Source organism: Callithrix jacchus, chromosome 4, assembly GCF_049354715.1.
Source record: "Callithrix jacchus isolate 240 chromosome 4, calJac240_pri, whole genome shotgun sequence".
Lineage (NCBI taxonomy): Eukaryota > Metazoa > Chordata > Mammalia > Primates > Cebidae > Callithrix > Callithrix jacchus.
The window spans coordinates 91361794-91382086 of NC_133505.1; the positions used below are offsets into that span (position 1 = coordinate 91361794).

The 20293-nt window shown below is 41.1% G+C and overlaps 1 protein-coding gene and 1 pseudogene across 1 annotated transcript; both read right to left on the reverse strand.

The window, feature by feature from the left end:
• Positions 1-4920: 4920 nt before the first annotated feature.
• LOC100896657 (ribosomal protein uL30-like) lies at positions 4921-5824 on the reverse strand. Its single transcript, XM_035296275.3, is given in 2 exon segments — positions 4921-5123; positions 5125-5824. Coding segments are annotated over 2 exon segments (741 nt in total). The 5' UTR covers positions 5806-5824; the 3' UTR covers positions 4921-5063.
• A 1645-nt stretch (positions 5825-7469) lies between these two features.
• LOC100385318 (melanocortin-2 receptor accessory protein 2 pseudogene) lies at positions 7470-8114 on the reverse strand (annotated as a pseudogene).
• Between the last annotated feature and the right edge of the window lie 12179 nt (positions 8115-20293).

Here is a 20293-nt window from a genome sequence, read left to right on the forward strand (position 1 = left end):
GTATTATTTTTGTTTTGTTTTGTCTTTTAAATTAAGCCTCGGTTGAGCCCTTGTGATGTATATTAAATAAATGCATTTTGGTCATTAAAAAAAAAAAAGTCTACCCAAAAACCTGCACACCAATGTTTATAGTAGTTTTATTCACAATAGCCAAAAATTGGAAGCAACCAAGATGTCCTTCAATAGGTGAATGGATAAACTGTGAGACAGACAGAATGGAATATTATTTGGCACTCTAAAGAAATGACCTAGAGGCCGGGCGCGGTGGCTCACGCCTGTAATCCCAACACTTTGGGAGGCCGAGGCGGGTGGATCACGAGGTCAAGAGATGGAGACCATCCTGGTCAACATGGTGAAACCCCGTCTCTACTAAAAATACAAAAAAATTAGCTGGGCATGGTGGCGCGTGCCTGTAATCCGAGCTACTCAGGAGGCTGAGGCGGGAGAATTGCCTGAACCCAGGAGGTGGAGGTTGCGGTGAGCCGAGATCGTGCCATTGCACTACAGCCTGGGTAACAAGAGCGAAACTCCATCTCAAAAAAAAAAAAAAAAAAGAAAAAGAAAAAGAAAGAACAAAATGACCTAGAAAACCACACACACACACACAAAAAAGGAGATCTTAAGTGCTTATTGCTAAGTGAAAGAAGCCAATCAGAAAAGGCTACATACTATATGATACCAATCATATGACATTATGGAAAAGATAAAGCTATAGAGACAGTAAAAGATCAGTGGTTGCCAAGGGCTCAGGGGAAGGGAAGGAGAAATGAATAAATTAAACATGGGATTTTTAGTGCTGTGAAATTATTCTATTTGATACTGTAATGACGAATATGTCATTATGTATTTGTCAAAACCCATAAAATGTAAAACACAAAGAGTGAACCTTAAACTATAGACTTTAGTTAATAATAATGTATTAGTACTGGTTTGGCAATTGTAACAAATGAAGGACTATATGGAACTAATGCAATATGTTAGTAATAGAGGAAACTGGAGGGTGGAGGAGGTGTTGGGGAGAAAGTAAACAGAAATTGTGTACCTTCTTATTTTTCTGTAAATCTAACAGTGAGCTAAAATTATTAAGTTTATTCATTAAAAGAAGACTGATGTTTTAAATATGCTAGAAATGTTAGACATTCTTTGTAATGATTTTAGCTTTTTTTCCTAAGATTAGAAACCCAATGTCATTTTAGCTTTTTGGCTTTTAACTTTTATGATAGAAGGTGATGGATTAAATTACAAGAAGCCACAGAGTATATACCAGTAACTACAAAAAGAATAGGGATTACTTAAATAATAATTTAAATTTGGGATAAACCCAAACAATAGTTTTATTCAAGTATTCCCATTCTAATCTGAATGGAGTTCCAGTATAAGAACAATCTTTGTTTGTTCAGATTTCAAGATAATTCATTGTGCAAAAAAAGAAAACTATTGTGATAGTCTTTACACTGAACATGTCCATCATGGTGTATCTAGAAATTCTTTTCCAGGGTGACTCCACCCAAAGCTCCTGCTAAGGGAGCAGCCTAGGCTATCCTACTCTGTAACACCCACCCATCCTTGCTTTTTCACAGCTAATTGACCAGCATCTCGCACCAGATGATTCCTATAGGAAAAAAAAAAAAAAAAAAAAAGGTAGAATCAGTGTCATGAGGAGGGAGTTAGAGCTTGGGCTATGGGAAATTATGTCAAACTAAGTTATAAGATAACAGAAACTATAAATAAGCATGGCCTAGGATGAATTTGGCAAAGTTAGCAGGAAGCCAGATTATGCTGGAATATGTGATTAAGTACAACAGAAAATCATTGAAAGATTTCACATCTTTAAAATTAGTGTTTAGGAAAGGGTGTAGTGGCTCAGGCCTGTAATCCCAGCACTTTGGGAGGTCAAAGCAAATGGATCACTGAGGCCAGGAGTTTGAGACCAGCCATGGCGAAACCTCATCTCTACTAAAACTACAAAAATTAGCCGGGTACAGTAGTGTGCACCTGTAGTCCTAGCTACTGGGGAGGCTGAGGCATGAGAATCACTTGAACTCGGGAGGCAGAGGTTGCAGTGAGCAGAGATTGTACCACTGCACTGCAGCCTGGGCAAAAAGAGTGAGACTCTGTCTCAATAAATAAATAAATGAATAAATAAAAATAAAATGAAATAAAATTAGTGTTTAGAACTTTAGAAACTGAATGGTTATTGGAGGTTGAGGATAGAAGTGGAACCAGAGGAGGGGTAGCTGTTACTTGGATTAAAGGTGTTGTGAAGGAAGTAAGTGGGCATATTCATGGTGTATTTTCAAATATGGTTTGCCAAGGACTTAATGATGGACTGAAAGTAGGGAGTAAGGGAGCAATTGGGTGGTTGGTTGTATCACTGACTGAGTTGAAAAAAAAGGGAGAGTAACAGATTTCAAGTGTGTATCAGTGAGGAAACAATCAGAGAAGCAAAACCACTATGAGTATTATGAAATAAACATTTTATTACGGGAGTAAGAATTTATATGAGAGGAGAGAAGCTGAGAAAGTTATGATCCAAAGGGGAGATTTGGAGAATGAGTCATGTCACTAAGCAGTCCTCCACAAGGCTAGGTGAACGAGGAGTGCTTACAGGACAACTAGAAGCCAGTTTTGTCTCATTCCTGGAATGAGACCATGAAAAGTAACTTTATAGAGGGCTGTTCTTGGCCAGGCATGGTGGCTCACACCTGTAATCCCAAAACTTTGGGAAGTTGAGGGTAGCAGATTGCTTAAGCCCAGGAGTTCAAGACCAGCCTAGGTAATATGGTGAAATCCCCATCTCTACAAAAATTAGCAGGGTGTAGGGGTACACACCTGTAGTCTCAGCTACTTGGGAGGCTGAGAGGTAGGATCGCTTGAGCCCAGCAGGTCACGTCTGCAGTGAGCCAGGATTGTACCACTGCACTCCAGGACGAGATCCCGAAAAAAAAAAAGAGGGCTGTTTTGTGGCTGGTGGCAGGCCTGTGGTTGCTGTTGATTAGTAGGGTTTACAATTGGGTAAAAGAACTGGCTACACACCAGGAGAGAGCAAGATGAAGATAAAACCTACCAGCACTTCTGCATGTGTTTTTCCACACACTACATTTAACCAAGTTCACACATTACATTTTGTTGTTTCTGCAGCTTCTTTTAAATTAGAATGAAACTGTTCAAAACCATAGCAACTAGCTACATGTGGCTACTTAAATTAATGAAAATAGAATAAAGTCTAAAATTCAGTTCCTCAGCTATGCTAGCCACATGTCAAGGGCTCAGTAGCTACGTGTGACTTGAGATGAACACATCAATATAGAACTTTTCCAATCTTTGCAGAAAGTTCTACTGAACATTTTTTTTTTTTAGACGGAGTTTTGCTGTTGTTACCTAGACTGCAGTGCAATGGCACGATCTCGACTCACCACAACCTCCGTCTCCTGGGTTCAAGCAATTCTCCTGCCTCAGCCTCCCAAGTAGCTGGGACTACAGGCACGCACCACCATGCCCAGCTAATTTTTGTATTTTTAGTAGAGACAGGGTTTCACCTTGTTGACCAGGATGGTCTTGACCTCTTGACCTCGTGATTCAACCGCCTCAACCTCCCAAAGTACTGGGATTATAGGTGTGAGCCACCCTGCCCAGCCTGAACATGTTTTCTTAAAATAAATAATACTCCTTTTATTTTGCTAGATTGAGGCTTTAATCTAGCACAAAAGGACCCAACTAGAATATAGTCACTTGAAACTTAACCATTTATATAAATTAATTACATTATTGTGTCTATTTTTTCAACTCAGCTGATAAAATGTGACTAGTTCTTTTCTTCCGGTGTTTGCGTTGAGATTAATGAAGAGATGAAAAGCCAGCAAGAAGAGTGTGAGGAAATTAAAGTCTTAGATAATTCAATCACAGAATTCTCCAAGAAGACAAGGATAATGATATAGTTTATCAGACTACTAACTTGTATATCTGTAGACCTACTTTTATTTTAAATATTTTTTGTTATAAAAGATAATACATACTCCCATAAAAATATTCAACAATTATGTAAACATATAAAATAGAAGTAAAAATATCCTATAATCTCATTTCCAAAGAGAGCTACTGTATAAAAATCTAAATCATGTATATTTCTTTCAGTTTTTATCTCTCTAAATACTAATATTATTTTCACATATTTAACAAGAAGGGTTTCATATCATATATGTCATCTTATTATGAATATAACTAGTTTTTTCACCTCATATGTATGTTTGGGTACATTTTCTTTTTCTTTTTTTTTTTTTTTGCAGAGACAAGTAAACATTTATTTTTGTACCTTTCCTCCTATGTGTATTTCAAGTCTTTCTCACAAGGCCCCAGGAATCACCAGATTCACTTATGTCCCTGGACTTGTCCACTACTGCAGGAGTCTTAGGGAGCCTTGTACAAATGCTAGAATTACTCAACTACCAACATTAAACCCTAGGATAAGAGATGCAGCAAAGCAGGACTCCTTCCTCCATGGAATGTGCTGATTTCAGATGAGGCAGCAGCCAATGTAGAAAACGCTGGAATTTTTCCTTGGAACTGGATTGTGATGAGAGATACTTGCCATGAACATAGCTACTGTTTTTTTCTTTTCTTTTTTCTTTTGAGACAGAGTTTCGCTCGTTGCCTAGGCTAGAGTGCAATGGTGTGATCTTGGCTCACCACAACCTCTGCCTCCCAGGTTCAAGCGATTCTCCTGCCTCAGTCTCCCAAGTAGCTGAGATTACAGGCATGGGCCACCATGACCCGCTAATTTTTCTATTTTCGGTAGAGACAGGGTTTCGCCCTGTTGATCAGGCTGGTCTTGAACCCCCAACTTTAGGTGATCCGCCCTCCTCAGCCTCCCAAAGTACTGGGATTACAGGCATGAGACACTGCGCCTGACCAGCTACTGTCTTTTCTTTGATACTTCCTTTCCAGTTTTCAAAGATAAAGCAGGAAATAATCTTCTCTGAAGATACTTGATACAAATTCTCCAAACCCAAAAACACATGCTTCTACTTCATTGATAAAAATTTATTGCAGTTTGGCACCTGGTGCTAATTCAGCTGGCGGATGAGCTGATTGATGCGCTCACCCCGATAGCCAGGTGTGCCCATGATCCTTGAGGAAGCCCACTCTATTTTTGGTAGCATGACGGGCCACTGAGAGGTGGAAAGGGCTCAAGAACCATGAGATCTCCTGGAAATGCTTCCCCGGAAAGGCAATTTCATGAATGAGGTCTTCCAAGCAAATGACACCAAACTTCCCCAGGTGCTCCTCAATCACAGTGTTGTCTGTCAGAGGGATGGTCTTATTCTTGACCCTGGCTTGTCCACGTTTCAAAATGAGTTCCCAGACAGACTTCAGATTTGGAAATCCCCAGGTCACATAAGGTTCCACTATACGCAGCATTTTTAGGTTCTGGGGAGTGACTTTTACGAAGACACCACTAAAAATTTTCTTTAGGCGAAGTCTTGCAATGGTTCTCTGCACCAGTAAACTCACACCATCAATCCTTTCAATGCGTACGACAAAGGCCAAAGAATGTTTATCTGGCAATTCCAAGGCGTGAGGCTTCACTTCTAGTCGTCTGACACGCACCTTGTCACGGGTCTGCCGCCAGGAATCATGTAGGAATGATTCCAATCGCTTAAACCTGGGCCCTTTTGCTTTCCTCTGCTCCTTCTTTGCCAAAAGTGCCTGCTTTGCCTGAGTGGCTTTGAGGGCTTGATAAGCCTTCCTCTTTTTCAGGAGATTTTCTGGAACCAAAGGGATTTTTCTTTGCTCTTGCTCCGCCATCTTTCCGGTGTAGCAGCTCTGTTTGGGTACATTTTCATGTCAGTATACTTCATACTTCATATACTTCAACTTTAAATAGTTCCATAAAGTTTCATTTTACAGATGTTTTATAATTTCTATAGCCAACCTATTACTGATGAGCATTTGGTTGATTTTTGTTTGTTGCTGTTTTTTGTTTTTACCATTACAAACAATTCCATAATAAAAATCTTTGAGTATTTGTGTTATATAAGTATATTTTGATTTACCTCTTTTTCACGACCTTGACAATTGTTTAAATTTATTGTTAAATCGGATTTTTTTTTTTTTTTTGCAGTCAAATTCATTTATTTTGTAGCTTAAGCAAGACAGGTAGTATACAAATTCATAATGAAAATGCCACCCAGAGATTAACAGCTTGCCATGCATGCAACTGTGTGCATAAAACCAAGTTGTTTTAATACCAGTGTTCAGCTTTGATTCCTCCATGAAATTAACTCTGTGTTGCTCACATGTTACATAATTCAGGCCACTCTGAATATCTGTTAGTGGGGAATTTACAACCCACTGACTATCTCAGCTCAAAGCCAGATGACTATCACCTATACATCTACCAAGGTAATAGCATGGCAAATAGTATTTTTTCTTGTTATGTAACCAATGGCACGGATACACCAACACGGAGATACCCAGAAGGCACCTCCACTCACTCAGCTGACAACCTTCCTAACATTTCTTGGAAACAAGAGTACCATGCATGTACTATGAACTGGTACTCATTTTGAGGCAAGGGAGGGCTGTCCCCAGGTTACAGCATGGGTAGCTGGATGTTTTCAGAATAGCTGTTTCAGCACAACCGACCAGAAACATTGCCCACAGTGACAGTTTAAGATGAGCCTCCTGACATCCTGGTAGACAGTCAGACCCCCTGACTAAAGCTTGGCTCAATTAAGGGTTGGTGAAAGGTATGGAGATTTGGGAGAGCCTGCAAGAGGTAGGAGGCAATACCCTAGTTTATACTGTTTTATGTAGAGCTCAGCCTCATCTGAAGGTGAAGTCATAAATTCACAACATACTAGAGGTGGGATGGATAACTCCAGACATTCAACCTATAATTAAAACTTTGGCAGTCCAGAAAGGTAAAGCACTAAGGGTAGAGCATGGTAGTGGCAGGGCCAGATTAGAGCTCAGTAGGCTAATCCTCACCCAAGAATGCTGACAGTAAGTATTTGGCCAAATTTTTCAACAAGGAAGATGAGCTAGTATAAATCAGAGGCGTCCAATTTTTTGGCTTCCCTGGGCCACACTAGAAGAAGGATTGTCTTGAGCCACACATAAAATACAGTAACAATAGCTAGTGAGCTTTGAAAAAATAGCAAAAAAAAAATCTCATTTTCAGAAAATTTACAAATTTGTGTTGGGCTGCATTCAAGGCCATCCTGGGCCACATGCTGCAGGTTGAATGTCAATACTTTAATACCCCCCAAAGCTCCAAATGTATTAAAAAGCAAAAACAAAACGAAACAAACAAACGAAAAAACACTCAGCCTAATCAGCTCAGCTCTCTTCTAAAGGGGTCTCTTCCGTGTCTCTCTGTGCCTATCTCTGTGTGGCTCTCTCCCCCCAACACAATTTTGGTGGATGCAGATTTCTTGCTATATACAAAGACAGAACCACATCTCCAGGAAGACCCTTTACAGAGCATGTTTCTCAATTCAGGTCTTTATGTGAGGTCTGGGAAAGTGGCTTAGTTTCCAGAACAATAGGGGGTTCAGAAATCAGAAGATCATCCTCTCCAAAGGAGTTCTGGTCTGTGTTCACAAAGTTGGGGATGTCAAACTTCATGAGCCTGTTCAGCTCCTCCTCTGGCTGCCCAGTGCTTCTGACGGCCTCCTGGAGTTGGACATCACTGTCAAGGGCTGTGGTCTGATGACAAGCTTTCACCTTGTCCAAGCGTTCCACCTCATTGATGTAGCAGTGAAAGAGAGACCTGGCCTCCTCGTTGCCTTGGCGAGAAAATACCTTATCCAACTCCAGAGGTCTTCCAAAGTCTGACACAAAGCTGTTCATTCTGAATCTCTTCTCTGAGGATTCTGCATTGTCTTGGTGTGGGGCTCCTGTCTTGGTCAGCAAGGTCAGCACAAAAAACATGAAAATCACTTGAAGACTGCAAGACCAACCCAAAATCCAATCAGGATGGAATATTTATGAGTCTTGAGTCCTTCAAAGGAAACTGGTCCAATCGCAAAACATTCATATTCCCAGGTGTAATCAGAATTAGATGACGATTGCTGGGAGGTTCTGTTAGAAATTAACCTCTGGGCAGACATCTCCAACTGGCTGGTGCGCCCCTGCCCGTGGGCTCGGCCCTGGTCCCAGCTCCTGGCTCCTGAGAGATGAGCGACCGCCGCCGCCGCTGCCGCCGCCGCCGCCACCCCTGCTGCCTCCCACCTCCCAGGGCGGGCGAGTAGCCTGGAAATTTTATATAGAGAAATTTGCCTATAAATAAATGAAGAATAGAACTTTTACAATATTAAATCAGTTACTAAACTGATTCAATCATGTGTGTATTTACTTTGTGTAAATGTTGGTTAGGGAAAAGACTACAAATATAAACCCCATAGTCTAAAAATGCTCAAAACCCACTCTATAGCTGGAAAAGAGGTAGAAGTGTTATAGTACAGAAAGGGCAGTTACTAGTCGGAAGGAAAATATAGCCATAGGAATGGGAAGAAATAAAACTCCATGAAAAGGAAATAAATTACCATAAGAGATTTTAATACTGCACTTTCCTAGGTTAAGGCTGATAATAAATAAACAAGGACAAAAATGTTAAGTAATTTAATTAGTAAGTTTAAAGTAGTATTTTATATACATGTTGAACTTGGTATCTTACAGAGAATACAACTTTTCAAGCACTTACAGATGCTGACAAAAATCATGCTATTAGGTCACAGAAAAACCTGCAATGAATTTTTTTTTTAGATAGAGTTTTGCTCTTATCACCCAGGCTGGAGTTGCACACTGCAACCTTTGCCTCTTGGGTTCTGGCGATTCTCCTGCCTCAGCCTCCTGAATAGCTCCCATTACAGGCATGCACCACCACACCGGGCTAATTTTTTGTATTTTTAGTAGAGACGGGTTTTGCCATGTTGGTCAGGCTGGTCTTGAACTCTTGGCCTCAGGTGATCCACCCACCTCAGCCTCCCAAACTGCTAGGATTACAAGTGAAAGCCATCGTGCTGGGCCAACAAATTTTAAAAATCAAAATTGAATAGCCTAAATCTTCTGAATTCAATTTCATACCCCTACAAGTTAACCAGAAAAGGTTAGTAAAAAACTGTGCCCAGTTAGAATGTTTAATTTGATTTATTGATGTATCAAGTTATTTATTGAATTATTTATTTATTTTGAGACAGTCTTGCTCTGTAGCCAGGCTGGAGTGCAGTGGCACTATCTCTGCTCATTGCAACCTCCACTTCCTGGGTTCAAGCGATTCTCCTGCCTCAGCCTCCCGAATAGCTGGGACTAAAGGCATGCACCACAATTCCCAGCTAATTTTTGTATTTTTTAGTAGAGACCGGGTTTCATCACGTTGGCCAGGATGTTCTCAATCTCTTAATCTCGTGATCCACCCACCTCAGCCTTCCAAAGTGCTGGGATTAGAGGTGTGAGCCACCACGACCGGCCTAATTTAATTTTAAAACAAAAATTAAACTCTTTTTCTTTTTTTTGAGTTGGAGTTTCACTCTTGTTGCCCAGTCTGTAGTGCAATGGCACAGTCTCGGCTCACTGCAGCCTCCGCCTGCCAGGTTCAATCGATTCTTCTGACTCAGCCTCCTGAGTAGCTGGGATTACAGGTATGTGCCACCACACCCAGCTAATATTTTTTGTATTTTTAGTAGAAATGGGGTTTCTCCATGTTGGTCAGGCTGGTCTCAAACTCCCGACCTGAGATGATCTGCCTGCTTCTGCCTCCCAAAGTGCTGGGATTACAGGGCTAAGCCACCATGCCCGGCCATAAAATACATTCTTCTAAGTATATTTTGGATTCAACAAAAATAAAGATCAAAGTAAGATTGCAATAAACATTTATTTGGGCTGCATAGCAAAAAGCTGAGCATTAAAATCAATGGTGGCTAAGACTGTTATCTGTTGATGTTGGCAAGGGCAAATTCAGTGGAGTGATGGAAGCAAAGGTGAGAATGCAGTGGGCTACAATGTGAGTAGATCAGCATACAAGGCAGGCGTAGACAACTATTTTTTTTCATTTTTTTGAGGTGGATTCTTGCTCTGTCACCCTGTCTGGATTGTAGTCATGCGATCTCAGCTCACTGCAACCTCCATCTGCCACCTGGGTGAGAGTGATTCTCCCGCCTCAGCCTCCTGAGCAGCTGGGACTACAGGTGCATGCCACCACGCCAAGCTAATTTTTTGTGTGTGTTTTTAGTAGAGACAGGGTTTCACTGTGTTAGCCAGGATGGTCTTGATCTCCTGACCTCGTGATCCACCCACCTCAGCCTCCCAAAGTGCTGGGATTACAGGCATGAGCCACCATGCCTGGTGACAACTCTTTCAAGAAACGTGGCCGTAAAAAAAGAATGAGGGATAACTTGGTAGATAGAAGGGAACTTGAAGGCAAGGGATATTATAATTTTTATGTAAAGTGATTTGGGACATTTAAAAGTGGGAGAAGCCAGAAGAGAGGGGGAAGTAGAAAATAAAGGAAAAAAAGAGAGAATCTAGGCTTTTAGAAGGTCAGTTAAGCTCTACAGCAAGGGCAAGGATCTTTGTTTTGCTCACTTTTTTGTGCTGATAATATCACATTAGTTTCCTAGGGCTTTCATTACAAAGTATCACAAATTGGGTGGCTCGAAACAACAGAAATTTGTTTGTTGTCTCACAATCCTGGAGGCTAGAAGTCTGAAATCAAAGTTGGCAGAGCCATGCTTCCTCTGAAGCCTTTCTTGCCTCTTCTCAGCTTCTAGTGGTATTCAGGCAGTCTAAGACATTCCTTGGCTTGTAGCTGCATTACTCCAACCTCTACCTTTATCATTACATGATGTTCTCTCTTTGTCTCTGTTTTTTTTTTTTTTTTTTTTTGAGACAGAGTTTCACTCTTGTTACCCAGGCTGGAGTGCAATGGCGTGATCTCGGCTCACCGCAACCTCCGCCTCCTGGGTTCAGGCAATTCTCCTGCCTCAGCTTCCTGAGTAGTTGGGATTACAGGCACGCGCCACCATGCCCAGCTAATTTTTTGTATTTTTAGTAGAGACGGGGTTTCACCACGTTGACCAGGATGGTCTTGATCTCTTGACCTCGTGATCCACCCGCCTCGGCATCCCAAAGTGCTGGGATTACAGGCGTGAGCCACCACGCCTGGCCCATGTCTCTGTTTTTATGGCCATCTGCTTATAAAAACAGCAATCATATTGGATTAAAACTCACTTTACTCCATCACCTCATTTTAACTCGTTATATTTGCAACGATCCTATTTCTATTCTGTGGTACAAGGGATTAAGACTTCAACATATCTTTTTTGGGAAGGCATAATTCAACCAAGTAAATTCTGTATTTGTTGACTAAATAAATGTGATTCAGAACACTGGGGGAGAAATTTGCCTTACCCCTCAGGACACCATTCTATTGTAGTGAGAAGAATGAAAAACAGTGGATACATATGAAAGCTGGGGTAAGGAAATTGTGTCGTCTGACAACATCGAAATTCTCCATGAAGAGGGAGGTGAAATCATATTTTTAGGTGAGGAAAGAATTGAGATAGGAGAGGAAGGAGTGAAGAAATGTGGAGGAGAAAGGAAGTCTGAAGAAAGAAAACTGACAAAGGAAATAAGAACTGCCTTGTAGCATTTAGAGCCTGGTTGAGTTGGAGACCATAAATTTATGGTGGCCTAAATCTGCATCGCCATGTGATTTCTGCAGCAAGGCTCAGTAATACTGGCATGTTACTGAGAAAGGCAATGGTTGAATCAATCCATAGCTGGGGTTTTTCTAGGTAGTGTTACAGACCAGTGGGTTCTCCTTGCCCATCTCACAGAAAAGCCAATACACTGAGATAGCAGTGTTGCAGCAGAGTTTAATTATAGCAAGGCAACTAAATGGAAGGATGGGAGATACTTCTCAAAATCTGCCTCCCCAAGAATGCAGAGGTTAGAGTTTTGAAGGATAATTTTGTGAGCCGGATCTAGGGAATGAATGCTGCTTATTGGTTAGGGATGATAGCTTAGGGAAGTTGAAATTGTCCTTGTGCACTGAATCAGTTTTTTCATGGGGATGTTGGAGAGTCACAGGCCCCATAGTGTCAGTTCTGTGGCATGGGTTACAGGTACAGCTAGCATCTGCAGGATGCAGAAGTCTGAAAATTATCTCAAACATCAGTCTTAGATTTTACAATAGTAATGTTATTTATAGAAGCAATCAGGGTTACAAATCTTGTGGCTTCCAGCTATATAACTCCTGAACAGTAAGCAATATAGAAAAGCAGAGAGAGAGAGATGATGGTGCCGTAGGACCAACTCAGGATTACAGCTTCCAGTGAAACTGCAGATGGTGAGTGGACGCCGCATTTCCAGATGGATCTTTATTGCCCACAGACCAGGAGATTCCCAGGTGTAGGAGCTGCACGGGCTGCCAGCGCAGCTGTTTGGGCCAGCGTGGCTGTTTGGGCTGGGGCCACAGCGCAGCGGCACTCTGTACAAAATACACTGGTTTGGTTGCCCTGTTAAACCGGCAATTGGAGATTTCGGAAGGCAGATTAGCACATTCATCTGATTAAACGGGACTTAAACAGAAAGCCAGGCCAGGAGATTTCCAGGCAGCAACGTGGTTCCAGCCGGTGCAGTGGGTCACTGCATGGGAAATCACACAGATCCTGGTGCCTTTCAGCAGGCAACTGGAACACCCGGGAGAGAGTCAACTGTTCAACTTAAAAAAAAAAAAAAAAAAAAGGGAGCCAGGTGATCAGGCTCAGTGGGTCCCACTCCCACAAAAACAAACAAAACAGCAATTGGAAATGCTTGGGGTTGAGAGTTTCATGGCAAGCACAGCTGAACCCAGGATGGTGCACCTCAGAGGGGGAGGGGCGTCCGCCATTACTGAGGCACTCGACCCCTATGGAGGTACACTGCCATTGCTGACGAAGCCTGCCGTTGCTGAGGCAACCCGCCATAACAGGGAGAGTCCGCCACTACAGAGGCGGGCCATCATCACCACGGCAGCTCTAACCACACCCATATAAACAGGACTACAGGGAATCACACATGGCAGCAGGGTGGAGCCCACGGCAGCAGGGCGGAGCCCACGACAGCTCAGCATAGCCACTACAGGCAAGCAGTGATTAGACTGCCTTCTTGCTGGGCAGGACAATGCAACAGATACTCATAAATAAAGCACTAACTCCCTGGGACAGACCACTAGAGGAATATAAAAGGGGCTTTATGAGATCTGCTGCAGCAGATTTAAATGTACCTGCCTAGCAGCCCTGAATGAACAACGGAGCTCATAGCTCAGCACTTGAGCTCCTATAAAGTCCGGACTGTCTCCTCAAGTATAAAATACAGACAGTCTCCTCAAGCAGCTCCCTGATCCCCGTATATCCAAAGAGTAACCTCACAAAGGACTGATTGGACTGACATTTGGTGGCATCATTCAGGGACAAGGATAGCAGAAGAAGAAACGGGTAGCAACCCTCACGGTTCCACAGCTGCTACAGGTGTACCCAGGCAAGCAGTGTCTGGAGTGGACCTCAGTAGTTCTACAGCAGAGGGGCCAGACTGTTAGAAGGAAAACTAAGAAACAGAAATACTTCATCATCAACAATCTGGACGTCCACTCAGAGACCCAGTTGGGCAATCAGCAACTACTCAAGCGACAGGTGGATAAATCCACAAAGATGGGAAGAAACCAGTGCAAAAAGGAGGAAAACACCTGAAACCAGAACACCTCACCTCCTACAAGGGACCACAACTCCAAACCAGCAAGGGAACAAAGCTGGACGGAGAATGAGTGTGATGAAATGACAGAATCAGACTTCAGAAGGTGGGTAATGAGAAACTTCCATGAGCTAAAAGAACACGTTCTAACTCAATGCAAAGAAACTAAGAACCTAGAAAAAAGATTTGAGGAAATGATAACAAGAATGGACAACTTAGAGAGGAATATGAGTGAACTGAAGGAGTTGAAAAACACAACACGAGAATTTTGCGAAGCATGCACAAGGTTCAACAGCCAAATTGACCAAGCAGAAGAAAGGATATCAGAAGTCGAAGATCAACTCAATGAAATAAAACGAGAAGGCAAGATTAGAGAAAAAAAGTGCAAAAAGGAATGAACAAATTCTCCAAGAAATGTGGGACTATGTGAAGAGACCTAATCTACGTTTGATAGGTGTACCTGAATGTGACGAAGAGAATGAATCCAAGCTGGAAAATACTGTTCAGCACATTATTCAGGAAAATTTCCCAACCAAGCAAGGCAACCTGGGAAATTTGTTCATTCCTTTTTGCACTTTTTTTCTCTAATCTTGGTTTCTCGTTTTATTTCATTGAGTTGATCTTTGACTTCTGATATCCTTTCTTCTGCTTGGTCAATTTGGCTGTTGAACCTTGTGCATGCTTCGCAAAATTCTCGTGTTGTGTTTTTCAGCTCCTTCAGTTCACTCATATTCCTCTCTAAGTTGTCCATTCTTGTTATCATTTCCTCAGATCTTTTTTCTAGGTTCTTAGTTTCTTTGCATTGAGTTAGAACATGATCTTTTAGCTCACGGAAGTTTTTCATTACCCACCTTCTGAAGTCTGATTCAAGTCCAGGAAATACAGAGAACACCACAAAGATATTCCGCAAGAAGAGCAACCCCAAGGCACATAATCGTCAGATTCACCAGGGTTGAAATGAAGGAGAAAATGCTAAGGGAAGCCAGAGAGAAAGGTTGGGTCACCCACAAAGGGAAGCCCACCAGACTCACAGCAGATCTCTCAGCAGAAACAATACAAGCCAGAAGAGAGTGGGGACCAATATTCAACATCCTTAAAGAAAAGTACTTTCAACCCAGAATTTCATATCCAGCCAAAGTGAGCTTCATAAGTGAAGGAAAAATAAAATCCTTTGTGAACAAGCAAGTACTCAGAGATTTTGTCACCACCAGGCCTGCTTTATAAGAGCTCCTGAAAGAGGCACTACACATAGAAAGGAACAACCAGAACCAGCCATTCCAAAAACATACCAAATGCTAAAGAGCATCAACAAAATGAAGACTCTGCATCAACTAATGGGCAAAACAGCCAGCTAGAATCAAAATGGCAGGATCAAATTTACACATAACAATATTAACCCTAAATGTAAATGGGCTAAATGCACCAATCAAAAGACACAGACAGGCAAATAGGATAAAAAGCCAAAACCCATCGGTGTGCTGTATCCAGGAAACCCATCTCATATGCAAGGATACACAAAGGCTCAAAATAAAGGGATGGAGGAAGATTTACCAAGCAAATGGACAGCAAAAAAAAGCAGGAGTTGCAATTCTCATCTCTGATAAAATAGACTTTAAGCCAACAGAGATCAAAAGAGACAAAGAAGACCATTACATAATGGTAAAAAGATCGATACAACAAGAAGAGCTAACGATCCTAAATATATATGGACCCTATACAGGAGCACCCAGATATATAAGGCAAGTTCTTAATGAGTTACAAAGAGACTTAGACTCCCACACAATAATAGTCGGAGACTTTAACACTCCATTATGAATACTAGAAACATCAACCAGAAAGAAAATTAACAAGAATATCCAGGACTTGAACTCAGACCTGGAACAAACAAACCTCATAGACATTTACAGAACTCTCCACCCCAAATCCACAGAATATACATTCTTCTCAGCACCACATCACACCTACTCTAAAATTGACCACATAATTGGAAATAAAGCACTCCTCAGCAAATGCAAAGCAACTGAAATCATAACAAACAGTCTATCAGACCATAGTGCAATCAAGTTAGAACTCAGATTCAGAAACTAACTCAGAACCACACAGCTTCATGGAAACTGAACAACTGGCTCTTGAATGTTGACTGGATAAACAATGAAATGAAGGCAGAAATAAAGAAGTTCTTCTAAACCAACAAGAACGAAGACACAACATACCAGAATCTCTGGGACACAGTTAAAGCAGTCTCTAGAGGAAAATATACAGCTATAACTGCCCACATGAGAAGAGCGGAGAGATCCAAAATTGACACCCTAACGTCAAAATTGAAAGAGCTGGAGGAGCAAGATCAAAAAACTCAAAACCCAGCAGAAGACAAGAAATAAATAAGATCAGAGCAGAACTGAAGGAGATAGAGACACAAAAAACCCTTCCAAAAATCAATAAATCCAAGAGCTGTTTTTTTGAAAAGATCATCAAAATAGACAGACCACTAGCCAGATTGATAAAAGAGAAAAGAGAGAATAACCAAATAGATGCAATAAAAAACGATAAACAGGAAATCACCACAGATTCCACAGAAATTCAAACCATCATCAGAGAATATTACTAACATCTCTATGCACATAAACTAGTAAACCTAGAAGAAATGGATAAATTCCTGGACACTTGTGTCCTCCCAAGCCTAAACCAGGAGGAAGCCAAAACTATGAATAGACCAATAACAAGTTCTGAAGTTGAGGCAGGAATTAAGAGCCTACCACACAAAAAAAGCCCAGGTCCAGATGGGTTCACAGCCGAATTCTACCAGACACACAAAGAGGAACTGTTACCATTCCTTCTGAAACTGTTCCAAATAATCCAAAAAGAGGGAATCTTTCCCATATTATTTTATGAGACCAACATCATCCTGATACCAAAACCCGGCAGAGACTCAACAAGAAAAGAAAACTTCAGGCCAATATCCATGATGAACATAGATGCAAAAATCTTCAGTAAAATACTGGCAAGCCAATTGCAACAGCACATCAAAAAGCTTATTCACCATGATCAAGTAGGATTCATCCCGGGGATGCAAGGCTGGTTCAACAACGCATGTCTATAAACGTAATTCACCACATAAACAGAACCAAAAACAAAAACCACATGATTATCTCAATTGACGCAGAGAAGGCCTTTGACAAAATTCAACAGCCCTTTATGCTAAAAACCCTCAATAAACTCGGTATGGATGGAACGTATCTAAAAATAATAAAAGCTATTTATGACAAACCAACAGCCAATATCATACTGAATGGGCAAAAACTGGAAGCATTCCCTTTGAAATTTGGCACTAGACAAGGATGCGCTCTCTCACCACTCCTGTTCAATATAGTGCTGGAAGTTCTAGCCAGAGCAATCAGGCAGGAAAAAGAAATAAAGGGTATTCAAATAGGAAAGGAGGAAGCCAAATTGTCTCTATTTGCAGAAGACATGATAGTATATCTAGAAGACCCCATTGTCTCAGCCCAAAATCTCCTGAAACTGATAAGCAGCTTCAGCAAATTCTCAGGATACAAACTCAATGTGCAAAAATCACAAGCATTCCTATACACCAATAACAGACTTAAAGAGAGCCAAATCAAGAACGAACTGCCATTCACAATCGCTACAAAGAGAATAAAATACCTAGGAATACAACTAACATGGAACGTAAGGGACCTCTTCAAGGAGAACTACAAACCACTGCTCAACGAAATCAGAGAGGACACAAACAGATGGAGAAACATTCCATGTTCATGGTTAGGAAGAATCAATATCGTGAAAATGGCCATACTGCCCAAAGTAATTTACAGAATCAACGCTATCCCCATCAAGCTACCATTGACTTTCTTCACAGAACTGGAAATAACTACCTTGAACTTCATATGGAACCAAAAGAGAGCCCGCATAACCAAGTCAGTTCTAAGCAAAAAGAACAAAGTGGAAGGCATCACATTACCAGACTTCAAACTATACTACAAGGCTAAAGTAATCAAAACAGCATGGTACTGGTACCAAAACAGAGATATAGACCAATGGAACAGAACAGAGGCATCAGAGGCAACACAACATACCTGCAACCATACAATCTTTGATAAACCTGACAAAAGCAAGCAATGGGGAAAGGATTCCCTGTTTAATAAATAGTGTTGGGAAAACAGAAACTGGACTAGCCATGTGCAGAAAGCAGAAACTGGACCCCTTCCTGACACCTGACACTAAAATTAACTCCAGATGGATTAAAGATTTAAACATAAGACCTGGCACCATAAAAACCCTGGAAGAAAATCTAGGCAAAACCATTCAGGACATAGGAGTAGGCAAGGACTTCATGACCAAAACACCAAAAGCATTGGCAGCAAAAGCCACAATAGACAAATGGGACCTAATCAAACTCCACAGCTTCTGCACGGCAAAAGAAACAGTGACTAGAGTGAATCAGCAACCAACAGAATGGGAAAAAATTTTTGCAGTTTACCCATCTGACAAAGGGCTGATATCCAGAATTTACAAATAACTCAAACAGATTTACAAGAAAACAAACAAACAAGCCCATTAAAAAATGGGCAAAGTGTAAAGACACTTTACAAAAGAAGACATAAATGAGGCCAACAAACATATGAAAAAATGCTCATCATCACTGGTCATCAGAGAAATGCAAATCAAAACTACATTGAGATACCATCTCACACCAGTTAGAATGGCGATCATTTAAAAATCTGGAGACAACAGATGCTGGAGAGGCTGTGGAGAAATAGGAACACTTTTACACTGCTGGTGGGAGTGTAAATTAGTTCAACCATCGTGGAAGACAGTGTGGCGATTCCTCAAGGACCTAGAAATAGAAATTCCACTTGACCCAGCAATCCCATTACTGGGTATATATCCAAAGGACTATAAATCGTTCTAGTATAAGGACACATGCACACGAATGTTCATTGCAGCACTGTTTACAATAGCAAAGACCTGGAACCAACCCAAATGCCCATCGATGGTAGACTGGACTGGGAAAATGTGGCACATATACACCATGGAATATTATGCAGCCATCAAAAACGATGAGTTCGTGTTCTTTGTAGGGACATAGATGAATCTGGAGAACATCATTCTCAGCAAACTGACACAAGAACAGAAAATGAAATAGTGCATATTCTCACTCACAGGTGGGTGATGAAGAATGAGAACACATGGACACAGGGAGGGGAGCACTACACATTGGGGTCTATTGCGGGGAATGGGGAGGGACAGCACGGAGGCGGGGAGCTGGGGAGGGATAGCATGGGGAGAAATGCCAGATGTGGGTGAAGGGGAGGAAGACAGCAAATCACACTGCCACGTGTGGACCTATGCAACTATCTTGCATGTTCTGGACATGTACCCCAATTAAAAAAAAAAAAGAAAGAAAAGCAAGCTAGGGAACAATGGCTTGTTATTGTTTAACTGTGTCTACATCGTCACAGAATTCATGCCACTCCTATAATTCTAACCTTGTTCATTAGCTTTACGTATGCAGTTTTGGTCCCTGAACAATAAGGGGGTTAGTTTTAAGAAGGAACTGCTTTTGTCCTTGCTTTAAACTATAAACTAAATTATTCCCATGATTAGCTTGACCCATGCCCAGGAATGAGCAAGAGTAGGTAGACCTTGTGAGGTTAGAACCAAGATAGAGTCAGTTAGGTTAGATTTCTCTCATTGTTATAATTTTTGCAAAAATGATTTCAGTAGTTGTCCAGGAAAGAAGACAGGGCAAGGAAGTTGGGAATATTGCATGAGAGGGTCACTGGTAAATCTTTAAATTAGGCTGAATATGAAACGAAGTTAAAAACAAGTAGGAATTGATATGAAATGCAGAGGTCCTTAACTTTTCATGCCGTATACCACTTTGCCAGTCTGGTGAACCCTATTGACCTCTTCTCAAAAAATATTTTTAAATGCATAAAAGATGCTCTTCAATTTACAATGAGGTTATGTTCAGATAAACCCCATTGGCAATATTGTGAAGTTGAAAATATTGTAAGTTGAAAATGCATTTAATATAACCAACCTACTGAACATCATTGTTTGCCTAGTCTACCTTAAATGCTCTCAGAGCACTTACTTTACCTTTTAATTAGGCATTATAATCTAACACAAAGTTAAAAGGTTAAATATCTCATATGTTTTATGAAATACTCCAGTAAAATGAAAATCAGAATGGTTGAATATTTGATCTACAGTTTCTACTCATAATGTATTGCTTTCACACCATTGTAAAGATAAAAAATTATAAGTTGAACCATTATAAATTGGAGACCATCTGTATAAGATAATAAATGAAACTGTTTACATTAAAATACAACTATCAAAATATTTAAACAAACTAAAAGTGTCCTATAGTAATATATGTGCTTCTTTTTCTTTTTGAGATGAAGTTTCGCTCTTGTTAATCAGGCTGGAGTGCAACGGCGAGATCTCGGCTCACCGCAACCTCCACCTCCTGGGTTCAAGCAATTCTCCTGCCTCAGCCTCCCGAGTAGCTGGGACCATGGGCACGCGCCACCAT